Source organism: Schistocerca piceifrons, chromosome 9 (assembly GCF_021461385.2).
Source record: "Schistocerca piceifrons isolate TAMUIC-IGC-003096 chromosome 9, iqSchPice1.1, whole genome shotgun sequence".
NCBI lineage: Eukaryota > Metazoa > Arthropoda > Insecta > Orthoptera > Acrididae > Schistocerca > Schistocerca piceifrons.
The window spans coordinates 151,630,450-151,648,195 of record NC_060146.1 but is presented as its reverse complement, the minus strand read 5'-3'; the positions used below and the strand labels follow the sequence as shown (position 1 = coordinate 151,648,195).

The window sequence follows — 17,746 nt, the reverse complement described above, 5'->3', positions numbered from 1 at the left end:
ATTTGAAAACAAAGAAGAAACACAGTGAACAGATATTGGAAGAAAAGAAAAGAACAAATAATGAAGAATTGAAATTTGAACGTGGTCCTCAGATGGCCTATTCACAGTTAAAAATAGAAAGCATGAGGACAAACAGTTCAAGAGAAAAATCATGGCAGTATGTTGAAGATGCAACTTTCATAAAATTCAGTGATATGAATGTGTCACTAGCTTATCTTTCTGAAATTAAAAAATTATTGAGTGACTCAAAAATAAAAGCTCATCTGGTTTTAATTGTGTTTCCAACAGTGTACTAAATATTTGTTTGCACACAGTAAGCCCAGTCTTATCTGAAATATGTAATGCATCACTAACTCAAGGCACTTTTCCAGTGAGATTGGAATATGCTGTTGTTAAGCCCCACTCACCAACTTAGTATTGGAGGGCAGCGTGGAGGGTAAAAATTGTAGAGGGAGACCGAGAGATAAATACACTAAGCAGATTCAGAAGGATGTAGGTTGCAGTAGGTACTGGGATATGAAGAAGCTTGCACAGGATACAGTAGCATGGAGAGCTGCATCAAACCAGTCTCAGGGCTGAAGACCACAACAACAACAAGCCCCACTTTAAGAAAGGTGATAAGAGGGATGTCAATAACCACTGACCTGTTTCACTCTTGATATCATTTTCCAAAATTTTTGAGAAGGTGATGTATTCTTGAACAATATCTCACCTTAGCAACAATAATATCTTAAGCAAATCACAGTTTGGATTTCAGAAGGGTTGCTCTACTGAGAATGCCATGTACATGTTCGCTCACCAAATTTTACAAGCATTAAATAACAAAATAACACTTTTTGGTATTTTTTGTGAACTATTTAAGGCATTTGACTGTGTGAATCACAGCATTCTCCTAGATAAATTGAAGCTTTATGGGTTTATGGTACAGTCAACCAATGGATGTCATATCTAATCAAGGGAGTGCAGAAAGTTGTACTTGGTAATATAGTCTGAGAACATAATTCTGACTGGGGAGAAATGACGTATGGGATTCCCCAACCTTGGCTCAATCTTAGGTCCACTGTTGTTCCTCATATATGTAAACGGTCTTCTGTCTAATATACAACAAGCAGAATTAGTTGTTTGTGCAGATGACGCTAGTATTATAATCAATCCAAGCATACATTCAGAAACAGAAGACATGGTAAACAGAGTTCTTGAAAGTATCACTGACTGGTTTTCTGTGAATGGTCTCACCCTCAATTTAAAAAAAGAAAAAAGAAGACAGAAAGAAAAAAACACAATATATTCAGTTCTGTACGTTTAGGGGGAACTGCACCAATGAAAATGTAACACATGACAAGAAAATAATAGGTGGGGTGGGAACGCCAAAATTCTTAGGTGTCCATATTGATGAGAATTTAAATTGGAGAAATCGCCTTTTGTAACTCCTAAAACAACTTAGTTCAGACACATTTGCATGTAGAATCATTGCAAATCTTGCACAGAGACAATCAGGAAATTGACATTTTTTGTAACTTTTGTTCAATAACATCATGTGACATAATGTTCTGGGGTAACTCGTCTTTAAGAAAGAAAGTCTTCATTGACCAAAATGTGCTGTAAGGATAATATGTGGTGATCAAGCACAATAATCTTGTATACATCAGTTTAAGGAGTTAAGGATTGTGTCTCCTGCTTCACAGTATATTTATTTTCTCATGAAGTTTGTTGTAAATTATCCACTACAGCTCAAAAGGAGCAACGATGTACATAATTATAATACTAGAAAGAAAAGACATTCATTACACCACATTAAGGTTGTATTTAGCACGAAAAAGGGTGCTCAGTGCTGCAACAAAAATTTTTAATCACTCACCCAGTGATAACAAAAGTCTGACACACAGCAAAAATAAATAAATAAATAAAAATAAAAAATTTGAAAACAAACTGAGAAAGAAGAATTTCTATTACTGTAGTGTTTAAAAAGGTGGTGGGTTGGAATTACTAACTCACTTCTGTTATCATTTTTTTCTTTTCGTAATATAAAAAAACTTACAAATGTTCAGAATGTTGTAACCATATGTGAAAATTAATTTGTGCTGTGAATGTAAAATGACTCATTCTACATCATTACAATCTATCTCACAAAATTATCAATGGAACATGAAACTAAGTAACTATGAATGGGAAGAAGGGAAAGAATAAAGGTTTCTTTATTCTGCAAGTGGTGTTCATAATGAAGCCCCATTCACTTGCTCTGGAAACAGCTTGTCAAGTGCTGCAGACACCTTGGCAGTATTTCTGTAAATCAATATTATTGGAACTGTATTCCCCAGCAAGAGGTATCACAACAGCACAATTGTTGACAGATCACAACAGCACATTTGAGGGGCCCAGTGGAAAAAGGGCACATGCCACTGGAGTATGTTGTGTCTGAAAATGGGAATTAAGGAAACTGATTTTGTATAGTAATGTGAACTCCTGCTGTGAAACAAACTTTTGTTACAGTAACTGGATGGTGTTTTACAAATACTATTAAACATTAGGCCACTTCATTACAATTTGAAGTACAGAAAATGAAATCCTTGACATCCTTACATGGCACATCATTAAACACAGACCTAGGATAATATAGCTTTTATTTTGTCCAACACACAAATCAGAATAAATGATGTGCCTTTGATGACGTTCTTCCTTCATCATGTTTAAAGCCTTTAAATCACAACTAGCTACTTCTTCAGCCCCTCTAGATGCAACATTCTCAGAAGAGACACATATCATTGCCTTCTTATCACTATGATGGTGAATACACAAATTATATGTCCAAAGTTGTTTCTTATAAAAAAACTGTTTCCGTCGAAATATATGGTGTTGGCAGTGCTTGTTATAAGCCCATGCACAAAATGAGTGATCACTACCATCCTGTTTTGAGGCACTTTTCAGAGCACTATTTGCAGCTTCAGCTTTCTCAAGGTGTAGTTTGATGTCTGTGGTTTCGGTTTTATTACATGCTTTATAAGAATCACAAATACGACATGTATCATTCGACGGCAATTTAAAACTAACATTATATTCCAAGTTGAAAATGGTTTTATACACATGTTGTTTCACTGGGACTTCATCTGTATTTTTAAGATCTTCACAACACAAACGGTACATTCCAGCAATCGAGTGAACAGAGTTTATGTTGGACTTCTTCTCATTCTGCATTCTACTATAATGTGATGTGTACCTTGGAAACATTTTGATGTGATTTCTAACATTATTTTTTCTCTTGTTGTCATTGGCATGAGGTCTGTTAGAATGCTTGCCTCTTATATACTGTCTAGGTGTATGTACAGATACAGGTGTTGTAGATTCATGACACTGTGTCATATTCTTCATTGCTATGGACAGCCCTCAAACATTTAACAGAAATGGCACAAACAGCTAAAAATGCAGTCCTACACACTTCAACCTCAGTAATTGGAGTGTCAAATAAAATACCTGAAAGATACCTTCATCTGGCTTACTGTTGAAACCTTTCTCTTCTTTGAATACACTTTTTGCTCTTATTAGGCCCTACTAATCCAAATAAATAAGCATTTTGCTTATTATAATCTCCCAACCGATTAAACTCAATAAATATAGCCTCCTTCTGTTCTTCATTCAATGTTGAGTATTCGCAGAAACTAGTCTTGCAGTCTCGGGCAAAATCTTATTTTTTTGGGATTTATATTCTTTTCCATTGTTTCTTAACCTCTTCCTTTCATTATATTTCCATTCATTTTCTTTATGGATTCTCTTTTTTTTTTTTTTTTTTTTTTTTTTTTTACATGTACTGTTGCATTTTCTTCATGAGTAACATTAATAGCAAGACAACTTTTGAGAAATGTTTTCTGATTGGCTTTCTGAAACAAAGTCAACCAGTGAGACGAATCGACTCATGAGACACAGAGATACTATTTGCATGGGCTTCTTTTCCACTGGGAATGTGTCAGTCCTGAATAATAGCAAATATAATATGTTCTCTTTAAAGGAACGGGCACATCCCACTGTTCTAGAAGTTCTTACCTACGATACTAGATGGCATCAGCTGTCTTCCTCTACCAAAATCACTTCACAGGTGACATGTACCCCTTTTCCACTGGGCCCCTCATTTTTTGAGAACATATCAAAAAGAACTAACAGTGGAAAGAAAGCATAGTTTGCCATACCACACCAGACAGCGCTGTGTGGAAACACATGTGAAGAGGACACATGTGGAGCACTAGGGGATTTGAGTGTGACCATTAAAAAACATTTTAATTGTTTGCCCTATCACCTACGTGGAAATGTGCTTAGGACATGTCACTGGGCAGTTCATTGAGGGCAGTTCTACAGAATTCAGTGTGTTTGGCTTTGTCAGTCTCTGAGATCTTTCTGCGCAAAAGTTGTTGAAACCGTTCTGCAGGATTCTGGCAACAGAACACTATGGTGAGTTACTCATATGGCAGTAACACAGTTTCTAATGGAATGTGGAGGGCGTCTTGTTGATATATTCCTCTGTTTCTCAAAATTATGTGGGCTTTGTACACATTTCACAAGACTAGGTGATCATTTCTTATGAACAGAGGCATTTTCTCAGAAGTTCCTAATTCACTGGAGTACATTATTGTGGCTAGGGACATGACCGTAATGTGCAATATTGGAATGGTAATGGGACAATGGCTAAGTTGCAACAGAAACCCGTTATATATATAAGCTTGAATTTTGTGTGTATGTTTGTGTTTGTTTGTGTGTCTATCGACCTGCCAGCACTTTCATTTGGTAAGTCACATCATCTTTGTTTTTAGATATATTTTTCCTACGTGGAATGTTTCCCTCTATTATAACCATATCATATATATAGAGGGAAACATTCCACATGGGAAAAATATATCTGAAAACAAAGATGATGAGACTTACCAAACAAAAGCGTGGCAGTTCGATAGACACACAAACATACACACAAAAATCAAGCTTTCGCAACAAACAGTTGCTTCATCAGGAAAGAGGGAAGGAGAGGGAAAGACGAAAGGATGTGGGTTTTAAGGGAGAGGGTAAGGAGTCATTCCAATCCCGGGAGCGGAAAGACTTACCTTGGGGAAAAAAGGACAGGTATACACTCGCGCGCGCACACACACACACACACATCCATCCGCACATACACAGACACAAGCAGACATTTGTAAAGGCAAAGAGTTTGGGCAGAGATGTCAGTCGAGCCGGAAGTAAAGAGGCAAAGATGTTTTTGAAAGACAGGTGAGGTATGAGTGGCGGCAACTTGAAATTAGCGGAGGTTGAGGCTTGGCGGGTAACGAGAAGAGAGGATATACTGAAGGGCAAGTTCCCATCTCCGGAGTTATGACAGGTTGGTGTTAGTGGGAAGTATCCAGATAACCCGGACGGTGTAACACTGTGCCAAGATGTGCTGGCCGTGCACCAAGGCATGTTTAGCCACAGGGTGATCCTCATTACCAACAAACACTGTCTGCCTGTGTCCATTCATGCAAATGGACAGTTTGTTGCTGGTCATTCCCACATAGAAAGCTTCACAGTGTAGGCAGGTCGGTTGGTAAATCACGTGAGTGCTTTCACACGTGGCTCTGCCTTTGATCGTGTACACCTTCCGGGTTACAGGACTGGAGTAGGTGGTGGTGGTGGGAGGGTGCATGGGACAGGTTTTACACCGGGGACGGTTACAAGGGTAGGAGCCAGAGGTAGGGAAGGTGGTTTGGGGATTTCATAGGGATGAACTAAGAGGTTACAAAGGTTAGGTGGACGGCGGAAAGACACTCTTGGTGGAGTGGGGAGGATTTCATGAAGGATGGATCTCATTTCAGGGCAGGATTTGAGGAAGTCGTATCCCTGCTGGAGAGCCACATTCAGTCTCCAGCAGGGATATATATATATATATAAAAACAAAGATGATGTGACTTACCAAATGAAAGTGCTGGCAGGTCGACAGACACACAAACAAACAAACACAAACATACAAACAAAATTCAAGCTTTCGCAACAAACTGTTGCCTCATCAGGAAAGAGGGAAGGAGAGGGAAAGACAAAAGGATGTGAGTTTTAAGGGAGAGGGTAAGGAGTCATTCCAATCCTGGGAGCGGAAAGACTTACCTTAGGGGGAAAAAAGGACGGGTATACACTCGCGCACACACACACATATCCATCCACCAAATAGATGTGTGTGTGTGTGTGTGTGTGTGTGTGTGTGTGTGTGCGCGCGAGTGTATATCCGTCCTTTTTTCCCCCTAAGGTAAGTCTTTCCGCTCCCGGGATTGGAATGACTCCTTACCCTCTCCCTTAAAACCCACATCCTTTCGTCTTTCCCTCTCCTTCCCTCTTTCCTGATGAGGCAACAGTTTGTTGCGAAAGCTTGAATTTTGTGTGTATGTTTGTGTTTGTTTGTGTGTCTGTCGACCTGCCAGCACTTTCATTTGGTAAGTCACATCATCTTTGTTTTTAGATATATTTTTCCTACGTGGAATGTTTCCCTCTATTATAACTAATGATTATGATTGTGTGAGGAATTTAGTCGCTACTAAATCAGCTCCCCTTCTGCAAGTGTATAGTATGAGCATGTAGTAAGAAAAGAAGAAAAGGAAGAAACAAAACATGTGTCACTGTTACAAGGCTTTAGGGCTGCAGACTGAGAACCGTTTACTTTGATACAGAAGAGGGAAAATCATGCAGCAAAATATTTGTCCCACTCACAAGTTAATTATGGGTACAATAAAAGCAAAGTGAAATAGTTTTCTGTTACAGATCCTGTCTTGTATAATTTCTGAAGCATTTTTGTGTGTGTGTGTGTGTGTGTGTGTGTGTGTGTGTGTGTTCAAAGAATAGGTGTTTCGAAGAATAGTAGCTATTTAGCAGTATAGTCACTGATGAAATGTTTTATTTCCATGTGACAGCAGTATTCTGCAAAACTGAATTGTGATTATTCAGTACAGATTTAACATTGAGTAGTGACCTCCTTTCTTCTTCCACTTTTTTTTTTTTAATATGTGTAATGCTTTTACCTTTCTTAAGATGTGATACAGTTTGAACCTGCTTCCATGTCATGTGAAAAATTGATATGAAATTGGATAGATTGCTACTCACCACACAGAGAAGACTCTGAGTGATAGATGGGAACACTGAAAGATATCTGTTGGGTATTATAAGCTTCAGAAATCAGTTGTTCTGTGTGTTGAAGAATACGTTTGTTCAGCCTGTTGGAATTTTGGGTTACAGTTTTCATTCTTAAGCAGCTTTGTTACTAGAATCAATTGTATTGTGACTCAGTTATGATGGTGAATTATTTCTTCTACAGAGTACCAGCAGGAAGGGATAGAGAAAAGCATCGGTCTTCGAGCCCAAAATTGCGAGGCTCTGGAGGTAAGAGGGGTCTCATTGTAACAGATTTCAGGGAAAATGTTCAAAAACTATAATGTTTTTAATATTACTTTGATATATGAAGTGCTTCAAGAGATATTTATAAGTTTGCCTGTGTTCTTCCACACACAGAAACTTCTCATTGTTTACTGTAATATAGTGTTTCATCTTTAACATTTTCTGTCATTTACTCCTGTGAGTGACAGCCACACAGTATTATGTAGTCTTCCTAGACTGCAGAATGTACTGTGGGAAATAAGTAGTTGTGAGATTGGAAAAAGTGCAGACCACATCCATTTTCAAAAAGGATTGTCAGACATAGGCACATAATTTTAGACATACATTGGTGCTATCAATGTGCATGTTTAATACATGCATAGTGGCCTTTTTGGAGAAAAAAAAGTCCCCTCTATAAAAATCAACATGGACTCTGCAAACAGAGATCGCTTACTTATTATTGAACCAGATTTCTGACCGAGTTCAGGATTTCTTAGCATATAGAACTCAACACAATCAACAGGTCTAAAAGTAATTTCAGGAATTTTGAAATTATCTCTACCAGAAATAAAAGATAGCCTCAATACTTCCACTGCGTAAGAAGGCAATAAACAAGATGTTAACAACAACAGAGAAATTTCTTTTATACCAGTTGTGTGGGAACTATTTTCAGAGATTGTACAAAACGAAGTAGACACAGCACTGGAGAGTCATTTTGTCAAGATATCAAGGTGGTTTTAGAATGACAGAGCCTCTTCTGTACAAATATTTATTCTAAGGCCAGTCATTCACCACAGATTACTGAATTCAGAAGACACTGTAGTAATGGTTGTGGACTTCAAAAAGGCCTTTGATTTGTTTAATGGAGAAAATAATCCAAGAATTTGGTGTAAAGTTTAAATAGTTTAAATTGGCAAATCTGTTTCATGAAACACAGATGCAGTATCTGAAGTTAAATTTATGAGAGATATGCGTCAGTCCATCGAAATAAACAAATGTATGGCAAGGTTATGCCTAACCCCCATTCCTTTTAATCATGTTCTAGAAAAGACCGTGAGAATTTGGAATAATAAACTGAAGGAATATAAGATTTCACCAGTAACGAATGGATTTGTAACAATTATTAAAAACTCACCAAAACTTTTGAAAATAGATATTGGCCAAAAAGATAAGGTTAAAAAATTTAAATATCTTGAGGAGATGATCCGAGAAAATGACTTGGAAAAAGCTGCTAGAGAGGAAAAACACATGGGTGGGTCATACGGAATAACTAAAGATTTTTATAGCAAAAGATGCCTGTCTAAAATTGCTAAAATAAGGGATCACAATACAGTAGTGAAACCACAACGTCTATATGGAAGGGAATGCGTAGCGTTAAACTATAATTTAGATAAACAAGAAACATTAGAAATGCAAATGATTAGGAAAATACATGGTGTCCAGCGAAGAAGTCCCTGATTTCAACATTAAATATCTCGAAACCTAAGATCGACAGAAGAATGCAACAAATGGTTTGTTTTGTTCGAAAGCTGTAAGAATTTTATACATAATGTTTTGAAATAGCTCGAAAGCTGCTAACAGATGGTGCTGTACGCTGTGTAGTTCTTACAGTGTCAATGTGCATAATTAAACTCGTACTATGCAAACAGACCTTGAAATTGCATCACAATCATTTCAAAATCTCCACCACTTGTAGACCGGAGATGGTGCATTTTGTGGCGGTGTTCGTAGCAACAAACACTTGGCTGTAGAAATGGCTTACGAAGTCACCGCCACACTTTTAATAGCGGGCCGACCGGTCCGCTGGAACAGTAAACAGAAAGATGAAGCCCCAAACACGCTGATTAAATAAAAGTCGGTACTTATCTTTATTTAATGAAGATACAGAAACACAGTAATGAGCTCAGTGTCTACAGAAATCTGTCTAGTTCGAGTCGGAGCGGCTAGGTCAGCGTCGGCTGACGACAAACAACAACTCTGCTGCGATGAACACACAACTGACTAGTAAGTACACAATTCGGTGGCGAGTATACAACTGAGCGGCGAATACAGAACTGTCCTAGCGCTCGCGACTCCAGCGCTTAAGAAGCAAGAAGCCAGCGGTGGCGCGCGCAGACTTGCGGCGATTTGCTGTCTCGCTGGCGCTGCTTATGCGGACGGCGTCCGGACTTTGATGCTGCCAACCTTTTGGCAGCGGGCTCGGGTGGCATTACTGGCTAGGACATAACAGTGCAAATGAAAAATGGATTCAGATGCCAAGCAGACCGCCAATTCTAGCTCTTAGAGTGTGGTGGGGTGGTTCCTATAGATAGTTTCTTTCAATGTGTCCCACAAAAAGTAGTCCAAAGGTGTAACATTGGGCACATATGGAAGCTAACCCATCCCTGGCCAGTAAATGTATAATAATCCGACACAGTGACTCAATTTGTGAAGTATTCATCCCCATCGACGCGCAGGTCGCCGAAGTGGCGCCAAATTAAAAGACCTGCACCAGGTGAACGGTCTACCCAACAGAAGGCCCTAGCCACACGACATTTCATTTCATTTTTTCATCAAGAAAGCGAAACACCTGTTTGGTGCGATGTAATCTGGCCCTATATTGCGTGAACCTCTCGGTGCCTAGTTGATCCTAGCTCTATGACAGTAAACTTATGCAAAGTTGTAACGTGACATTCACTAGCTGCAACTCGCATGAAAAAAGTGCCATCAATGCCTCTGCTCCATACCACAAGCCAAACAGTAACTTTGGGAGAATACAGTGGTTTTGCTTCACACAAATGGAGATATTTGGAACCTCAAAATAACTAGTTTTTTCCTTCAAGACTTCATTCAGGTGGAAGTGTGCTTCATCTGTGAACCACATGCAGCCAACATCAAATTCTTCGATATCAATCGGTGTGAGAATTCGGTTCACAAAGCCATCCCTCTGTTGCCCATCTCATACTGGTGTGGCCTGATGGCTTTGGATTTTGAACGGAAGTGTGTGTAGGCTCGGTCTCAGTATTTTCTGCATGCTGGAACACTTCAGACCTTCTGCTGCAACTCTTTGGATGGATTGCGCTGAATAATTCCAGAAACCATGGCAATATTTTCAGGGGTAACTACAGTTTGCTAGGAGTCAACATTCCCAGCTAGAGTGTCAACCAGTCCACCTGTTGGTTGCAATTTGGCAAGAGCTTGTGTATAGTTTTGGAATATTAATCATCTTTGAAAACTACACTTTATTGCTGTAGGACTGTGTTCTAAACTGTGGTATCCAGTACCAGAAAACTCGTCGTTGAATGGAATATACAATTTCAACCTCTACCTTGTGTACACTAACCTCCTTTCATGTTTCAATGGTGGAACTGATCACGCTGAGTGCAGTGTATTATTTATAAACAGTATGTCGTGTGATTACAACACCATCTGTTATCAGCTTCTCAAACTATTTCAGAACTTCTGTCTCACAGTCTTGCCACTTTCACAATAAATGTACTGTTCATTCACTCGTCTGCCAATCTTAGTTTTTGAAATATTAAAAACTGGGGGCTCCTTTGCTGGACATCCTTTATTAGTCCCATGGAAGGCTGGAAATTATGAAGTAAGCTGAAATTCGTCAAAGCATAGAAAACAAAAAAAGATAAAAAGAAAAATGATATTTTTTTGGACATTTGTATCAAATGCAAGACAGTGGATTAACCAAAAAGATCTTGAAATATTTGTGGGTAAGAACTAAACAAGAAGTTGGACCAGAAGTAAAAAAGTATTTAGGCAAAGAGTAAATATGAATGGATTCTGAGGTAGGAGAGTGAAAGAGTTGATCTGAAATGGTCAGAAGAAAGGAAGGAAAAAACAGTGAGAAAGTGGAGGAGGATAGGAAGAAAAGAATAATGACTAAGGAATTTAAGCACCTCAAGTAAATGATTCTGCAAATAATGTCATAAGATCTGTAGGATGTTTGTGGATGATACTGTCATCTGTAGGAAGCTTGAAACTTAAAAAGTCTTACTATGGGTGGAAATTTTAGTGAAAAGTATAGTAAGGTTTAAGCTTTCACATACAATAATTTATTTCAAATGCATTCACCTTTCCTAGTATAAAAATGGCATTTATTTAACAAACACAAGTTGTAGTTCCTGATATTCCTGGGACTACAGTTTGCTGTGTAGGTAATCTGATTATAATTTTTTGTTCTTTCTATAGGTGCTGGGCACTCATCTTCAGGAAGAGTAGGGAAGACACAAGTGAAGAAATCTGCTTCAGACCGGAAACTCGAGTCTCAAAAATTGAGATTAGCTGCTAGAGAAATAAGATCCGACAGACGACACGCAGTTAAGAACAAGAATACGTCGAAAGTACAAAAGCAGGTTCCGAAAGCCGACAGTATGCCAACAGTTGCAGGGGGAGAGGAGACTGAAGATGAAGCGCTGTACAAACAGAATATGTTGATAACACCAGAGTCGGAGCGAAAATGTTCAGCACGTGAAATTGAAAAAATCAGAGAAGCACTCGTAGACGCTCTTGAACCTCTCGAGGACGGGTGTTTTCCACAGTTTTACAATTCGAACAATTCGCAGGGTGTTCTCATCCTTACGTGTGCCAACGAGCAGACAAAGCAGTGGCTGGAGAGAACTGTGCCCCTGCTGAAGCCGTGGGATGGTGCGAAGCTCTGCGTAAAGCCTAAAGGGGAAGTGGCACGAGGGACTAAGGTACTATTTAAGACACCAAAGTTGTTTGCCAAGACAGACCCTAAAAAAATCTTGCTGATGCTCAGCACTCAAAACAAGACTCTAGAGACCAGGACGTGGAGGAACGTGAGTGCGAAATCCGATTCGTCAGGCCAGACTCTGGTCTACGTAGTTGACAATCGGAGTCTCGAAGCCATCCGAGCCTTGAAGAATAAAGCATATCTCGGATTAGGCAATGTCGAGTTAGTTATCTTAGATGAGGAGGACAGCAAGCAGCCCTCTGTAGATGCAGACGTGAAAATTGAGGCGGAAGATGGCAAGGACACCTCCGTAGATACCGACACGGCTCCTGCAGAAAAATCTGAAGTGTTGTGATGTTCGTATTTGAGAAGCAGCCACAAACATTTAGACAATTGTTGCTCGAATACAGCAGATCCGGAGAGAACTTCATGTGAATTCAGTGTCCTCGTACAGTGTACCGAGGAGGACAGTGCGTGTGCTCGAGCTGCTTCTAGCTACAGTGCAACCTTGTTTATTTGGACTGTGTGAGGCCAGAAGTAAGCCTACAAACCAGGAGAATGTGGTAATACAAATAATGTTGTTGTGGTCTTCAGGCCAGAAACTCACTCGGTGCCTCTCCCCATATTAGTCTATCCTGAGCGAGTCCTTTTATTGTTGTGTAACTACTGCAACCTATATGCATTTGATTCTACTCACTGTTGTCGAGCCTGAGTCTCCCTCTACAGTTTTTATCTCTCACACTTTCCTCAGTTACCGAGTTGACTATTGTTAGACGCCTCAGGACGTGTGCTGTTCACTGATTTCACTGATCTCTTCCATTAGTCGAATTGTGCCATAATTTTCTGTCATTCCTGACTAGAGTCAATACCTCTTCATTGATTTTTCATTCTGTCCATTAGATCTTCAGCATTAATTTGTCACACTACATTTCTAAAGCTTGTATTAACTTTTTATCTGTACTGTTATTGCCCTCATTTCACTGTGATATAAGGCTACTCTCTGCACCCTTTACCCTTAAATTTATGTGATATGTTAACATATTTCTCTTTGCCAGGGAAGCTTTTCTTGCTTTGTCAGTCAGCTGTCAGTTATTTTCCTGCCTAAATAGCAAAATTTGGCTGCTTTTAGCATTTCATTTCCTAGTCTGATTTCCCCCAGCATCACCTATTGTAAAGGAAATGCACTGCCTTATGCATCTTTACCTTTTATTTATGTTCCACTTATAATCTATTTCAAAGGCATTATCCATACTATCAACTGATCTTTCAAGGCTTATAATAACAAAACATACTGTATGGTTCATTCTGATGTAAAACTATGTAACAAACAAGATTTTACAGTTTGTTGAAAAACAAAAACTGTCCTCTTACTGGTACTTTTTTTTTTAAAATGTATGCCACAGTGTGTGCTGCCTCCCTCGCCCCCTGTTGCACTTTGTCTGTCGCAGTACCACAAGCACCCACTGATGTTTTCCATACCTATCTCACAGCTTCCATTTATGTGTTATATGTTTATAGAAAATCACCTGAGCCAGATCAAACACAGTTTCTGCAAATTGCATACTCTGCATTGTATTTAAAAGTCATTTAACGTAAGGAATGAAAATAAAATTTTCATGAAGAACTAATAGGAGTAGGTGAGAGCTATAAAAACGACGTTGTATTGTAGCAGCGACATGTTATATTTCAGTGTAGCTGTTATGTGACAGATGTGCACAATTCTCAACATTTCCTCCTTATTACAAACTTTCCAAGGCACTGTACGTTATGTCTTTCCAAAAAAAATAAAGTGAAATGCAAGTTTTTCTTTATTCGTTTGTTAATTGCAAATGCACAGTTACCATTGAGGAAAAGCCTCTCAGTAAGTTATGCACCGCTAACGTCTGTGCTGCATGCAGTTTGTGGTATCCAGTGGTCCTGATAGCATAATGCAACAGAGAGCAGTGGGTTGGGGGCTCTGAGATTAATTTCTGCTTGGGAAAATGTTGAGTTTGTGAAAAATAAACCAAGGCAAATTTCTTCGCTAGGCAATGAAAACCTCGTAACTCAAATTGGTCAAATTTTACAGGAGAAACACAAAACTGATTATAGAAATCACATGGGGACCTGATTAGTCAAATGTAGTGGTTTCTGCAACACAATATGGATGTGGTCATTGGTACATAAGACTTTATTATGCACTTCAAATTGTCTGCCGGTTTTTGGAGTTACGAGGTTTTCACAGTTATTTTTTTGGTAGTGATGGAGATAAGAGGCATGTAACAAGTGCACGGTTAAGAACTGAAATGAATGAATGTTTCATTTGTTTTAAAAAATATTTACTTAAACTTTGCGTTATATGTGTATTATGAAACATCTGTATGGATAAATTGTTACAGATATTGATCAAAATATTAGAATCTGGATGTTAATAAATTACAGTGTTTAAAAAACATAGAAACAATGTTGTTAGCTTTAATTAAACTTTTATTACTGTAAACATCTGTGCAGTTTATTAACATTTATTATTGTTACTATTACTGCTACTATCACAGTCATAGGTGGCTGTAAACAAGTTTATTTTCGGCTGCATTTTTCTAGGCACAGACAAGTTCTCTCATTACAAATGTGAGGCAGTGTGTCATAAAATGAATGCATATCCTTAGGAAGGACCAGCTTTAGTTGTTGCAAATGCGTAAACTTTTCTGCACTGATCTTTAGTGGTGAACTGTAGAGAGGGGGCACTGTAAATGAGCTGGGTATGTTTGACATCCTTCTTGGAAGTGGTTCCCATGTATTGCTGAATTTCAATTTATGTACCATTATTCCAGAGGGATCGTACTTAAGACACCAGATATCAGTCACTGTTGGATCCCCAATTTTGGATCCTGGCCGAATAGACAAATAAAACGTGAGTTTATCATAGGACTTGAAAAATGTGTGGTCCAAATAATTGACAACATAAGGTCTAGGACTTTGTCTTGCGTTAGTACAAACTCCTACATAAGCAGCAGGAGTATAAATGGTCTGCTTTTTAACTTCCTTTCTATGGTGGAGTACATAGAATTACACTCCATTTGAGTGTGACCTTTCTCCAGAAATTTTTGCACTATTGTAATGTGTTTCTGATTGGCAAGATAAGCCTGTGCATTACTCATGACTGAGTTTCAATTCTGGTACGTGCATCCGTCACTATATAAAATAGCTTCTGAATGTTTCTATAAAATGTGTGAGTGTACTGGCAAATTCCTAAGCTGTTGGTCCACCTTCTCTCGCGCCAAAGGTAACAATAACCATCATTACTTTTTAAATCATAGATGGTAAAGTTGTGGACCTTTAGTTTGCTTTTATAGTACAGTGCAGATGCTTTTAGTCTCGGAGAAAGCAGAAGTGCTTGAAGGTCCATAGTAAACACTCTAGCTGGTCCTAATTTATCACTATTTTTCGCTTCCCTTGCCTCAGTTTTTCGGGCCATATGCAAAGAGTAATCATTGTCTGAGAGATTTCCTGTCTAGTGAGAACAACAAAGATCGCACTGGTCCTTTTTAGGCGAAAATAGGGTAAGATTATTTTCGTCGAATACCTTGCAGAATTGTTTGTAAGCAGCTGGGATTTGTCCTCTTTCCTTGCAAAATTCTATGTATTTCCTATGTAGTTCTGATTAACTCTGCCAGTTAGGTTCCAAGTAGAGTTTTGTGGAAGAATGACGCCAGTAATGCGATTCCAGTTTTGGCAACTGTGCAAAAAAATCTGATGCTGATTGTCGTCCACCTGAAACTTTCGTTGGTCTCTCCTGCATTTGAGGCCCTTCTGCAAGCGTTCTTCCTGATGCACTAGATGCCCCTGTTCTGACACTCCATTCACCTAAGCACAAAGTATTCAGAAACATAGTCTTGCAGACAGATTTCTGTGTCCTTCTATTACAAAATTGTAATGTAGTGTGCTATAGCAGTGAGATTTATTAGATTCTGAATTATTTCTGCGTCTTTTAACTGGAACGTAGTAGACATGGCTTCTAACAAAAATTTTTCTTTCACCCTAAGACATATCCTGCCAGAAATTATTAAATATTAGCTGTCTGTGCTCTTCGGTAATATCCTTGCAAGTCCTGTTCCTATTTAAGGAAGAATGTTTACAAGTACATCGTGGTTTCATTTCCCTCCTACTTCTGCTCATTGTTGGACTTTTTTTGCCAAACTCATCATTTTGCCTAAATAATCCTGTACCCTCATACATTTTTCTTTCTGCTAACTTTGAAGTGGTTGATTGCTTTTCCTTTTACAGTGCTGCTTAGTACTTTTTACTCCCACATCAACTTCGTCATTGTCATCTTTCGTGCTGTTGTTACTGCTATGGTCATTTTTGTTTTTATCGGGGTCATAAACATCACTACTGCCACTGAAGATATCATCCTTGCTGCTGTGTTCGAAAAGACTTTCAAACTTAGAAGTGGAATTCGCCTCTGTATTGGCTTCTTTTTCTGCATTATCCATAGTGTAAACAATAATGTCATCAATAATATTTAAATAATTTAATCACCTCAATTTCAAACAAGGATCTTACTTGAAGTTACAACAATATAAACTACGGTTTACCTTCATTTTGTAGGTCTACTCTTTCTTTTGGTGCAGGACAAGGAGGAACCTGACTAGAATCTTCTTCCGGTGATTTTATACGATATGACCCATTGTCGGCTTGTTTCACAAGGTGAGGAGTGAATTTACTCTTTTTACCAATAGCTGGAAACAAAGTAGTTACTGTAGAATGTATAGGATTCTGTTAAGTTCTAAAATTAAAACCTCGTATGTACTGAGTGCTGTCAGCTTTACGCGTGATGAAAAACTCGTAAATCAACATTGTATTTAACAAGGTCATTATTAAGTCTGTATATTAAAATTCAATACACAAATACCTGGAAATACTAATGTGTACCTGTAGCAATAAAGCAGTGTTGGGTTTGTCAGACAGAAAGGTTACTGTCACATCAAAAAACATTTTAATCTCGGAGCACGTGTTCGCCCTGCGCACTAACAATGGCGATTACCGGAGATGCGAGGTTTACAGCACAAACTACATATCACTACAGATGTGAGTTTTTCATTATTGCCGATAGATGGCGACACTGTACAACGCTAAGAAGGAAGGTTTCAACAGGCTATGTGGCATAATTGTCTACATTAGGTTTTCATTGCCTAGCAACGATTTGTGCCAGACTGAGACACGAACTGAAGTTTCCTGCTTTTCATGAGCAGCTGCCATAACCCCCAGGCTACCTGAGTATACGTCCACATGGGACTCAGACTTTCACTTTCACCGTCCCTGGTCTTTTTGCCAATTGCGTGTCTAGCATTTTTGACTGGTTTTCATTGACATCATTTCATGTCATTCCGTCTTCATTGATTCCATTGCCATTGATCCATTCTTTTCATTTCAGTGACCATAATTTGATTGATATACATGTGTAACTAACAAGAGATGGAGCCTCTTGCAGTGTGGCAAATTGCAATGCAATAAATGCAGTTTTAAAGAACTGGCTTGGACTGCATAAATTTTATCATTATGTTTTAATTGCAAAACCAATGTGCTTTAATTATTTAATAATCTTGCCCATTAATATACAATGCAAGTTTATTCCCAGTGTGACTAATACCAACGTTGTTGTGATTTTACCCAGTTGACCTATATCCCTATTTGCAGTTCTTGTTCCTG

The 17,746-nt window shown here is 38.6% G+C and overlaps 1 protein-coding gene across 1 annotated transcript in view; it reads left to right on the top strand.

Moving 5' to 3' along the window:
• Positions 1-14,457, top strand: part of LOC124717058 — a 46,150-nt gene extending 31,693 nt beyond the window's left edge. Inside the window, exons 3-4 of the mRNA XM_047243742.1 lie at positions 7,310-7,374; positions 11,554-14,457. Coding sequence (XP_047099698.1) covers positions 7,310-7,374; positions 11,554-12,413 — 925 coding nt within the window. The 3' untranslated portion in view covers positions 12,414-14,457. The remainder of the gene's footprint in view (positions 1-7,309; positions 7,375-11,553) is intronic.
• Positions 14,458-17,746: the final 3,289 nt, after the last annotated feature.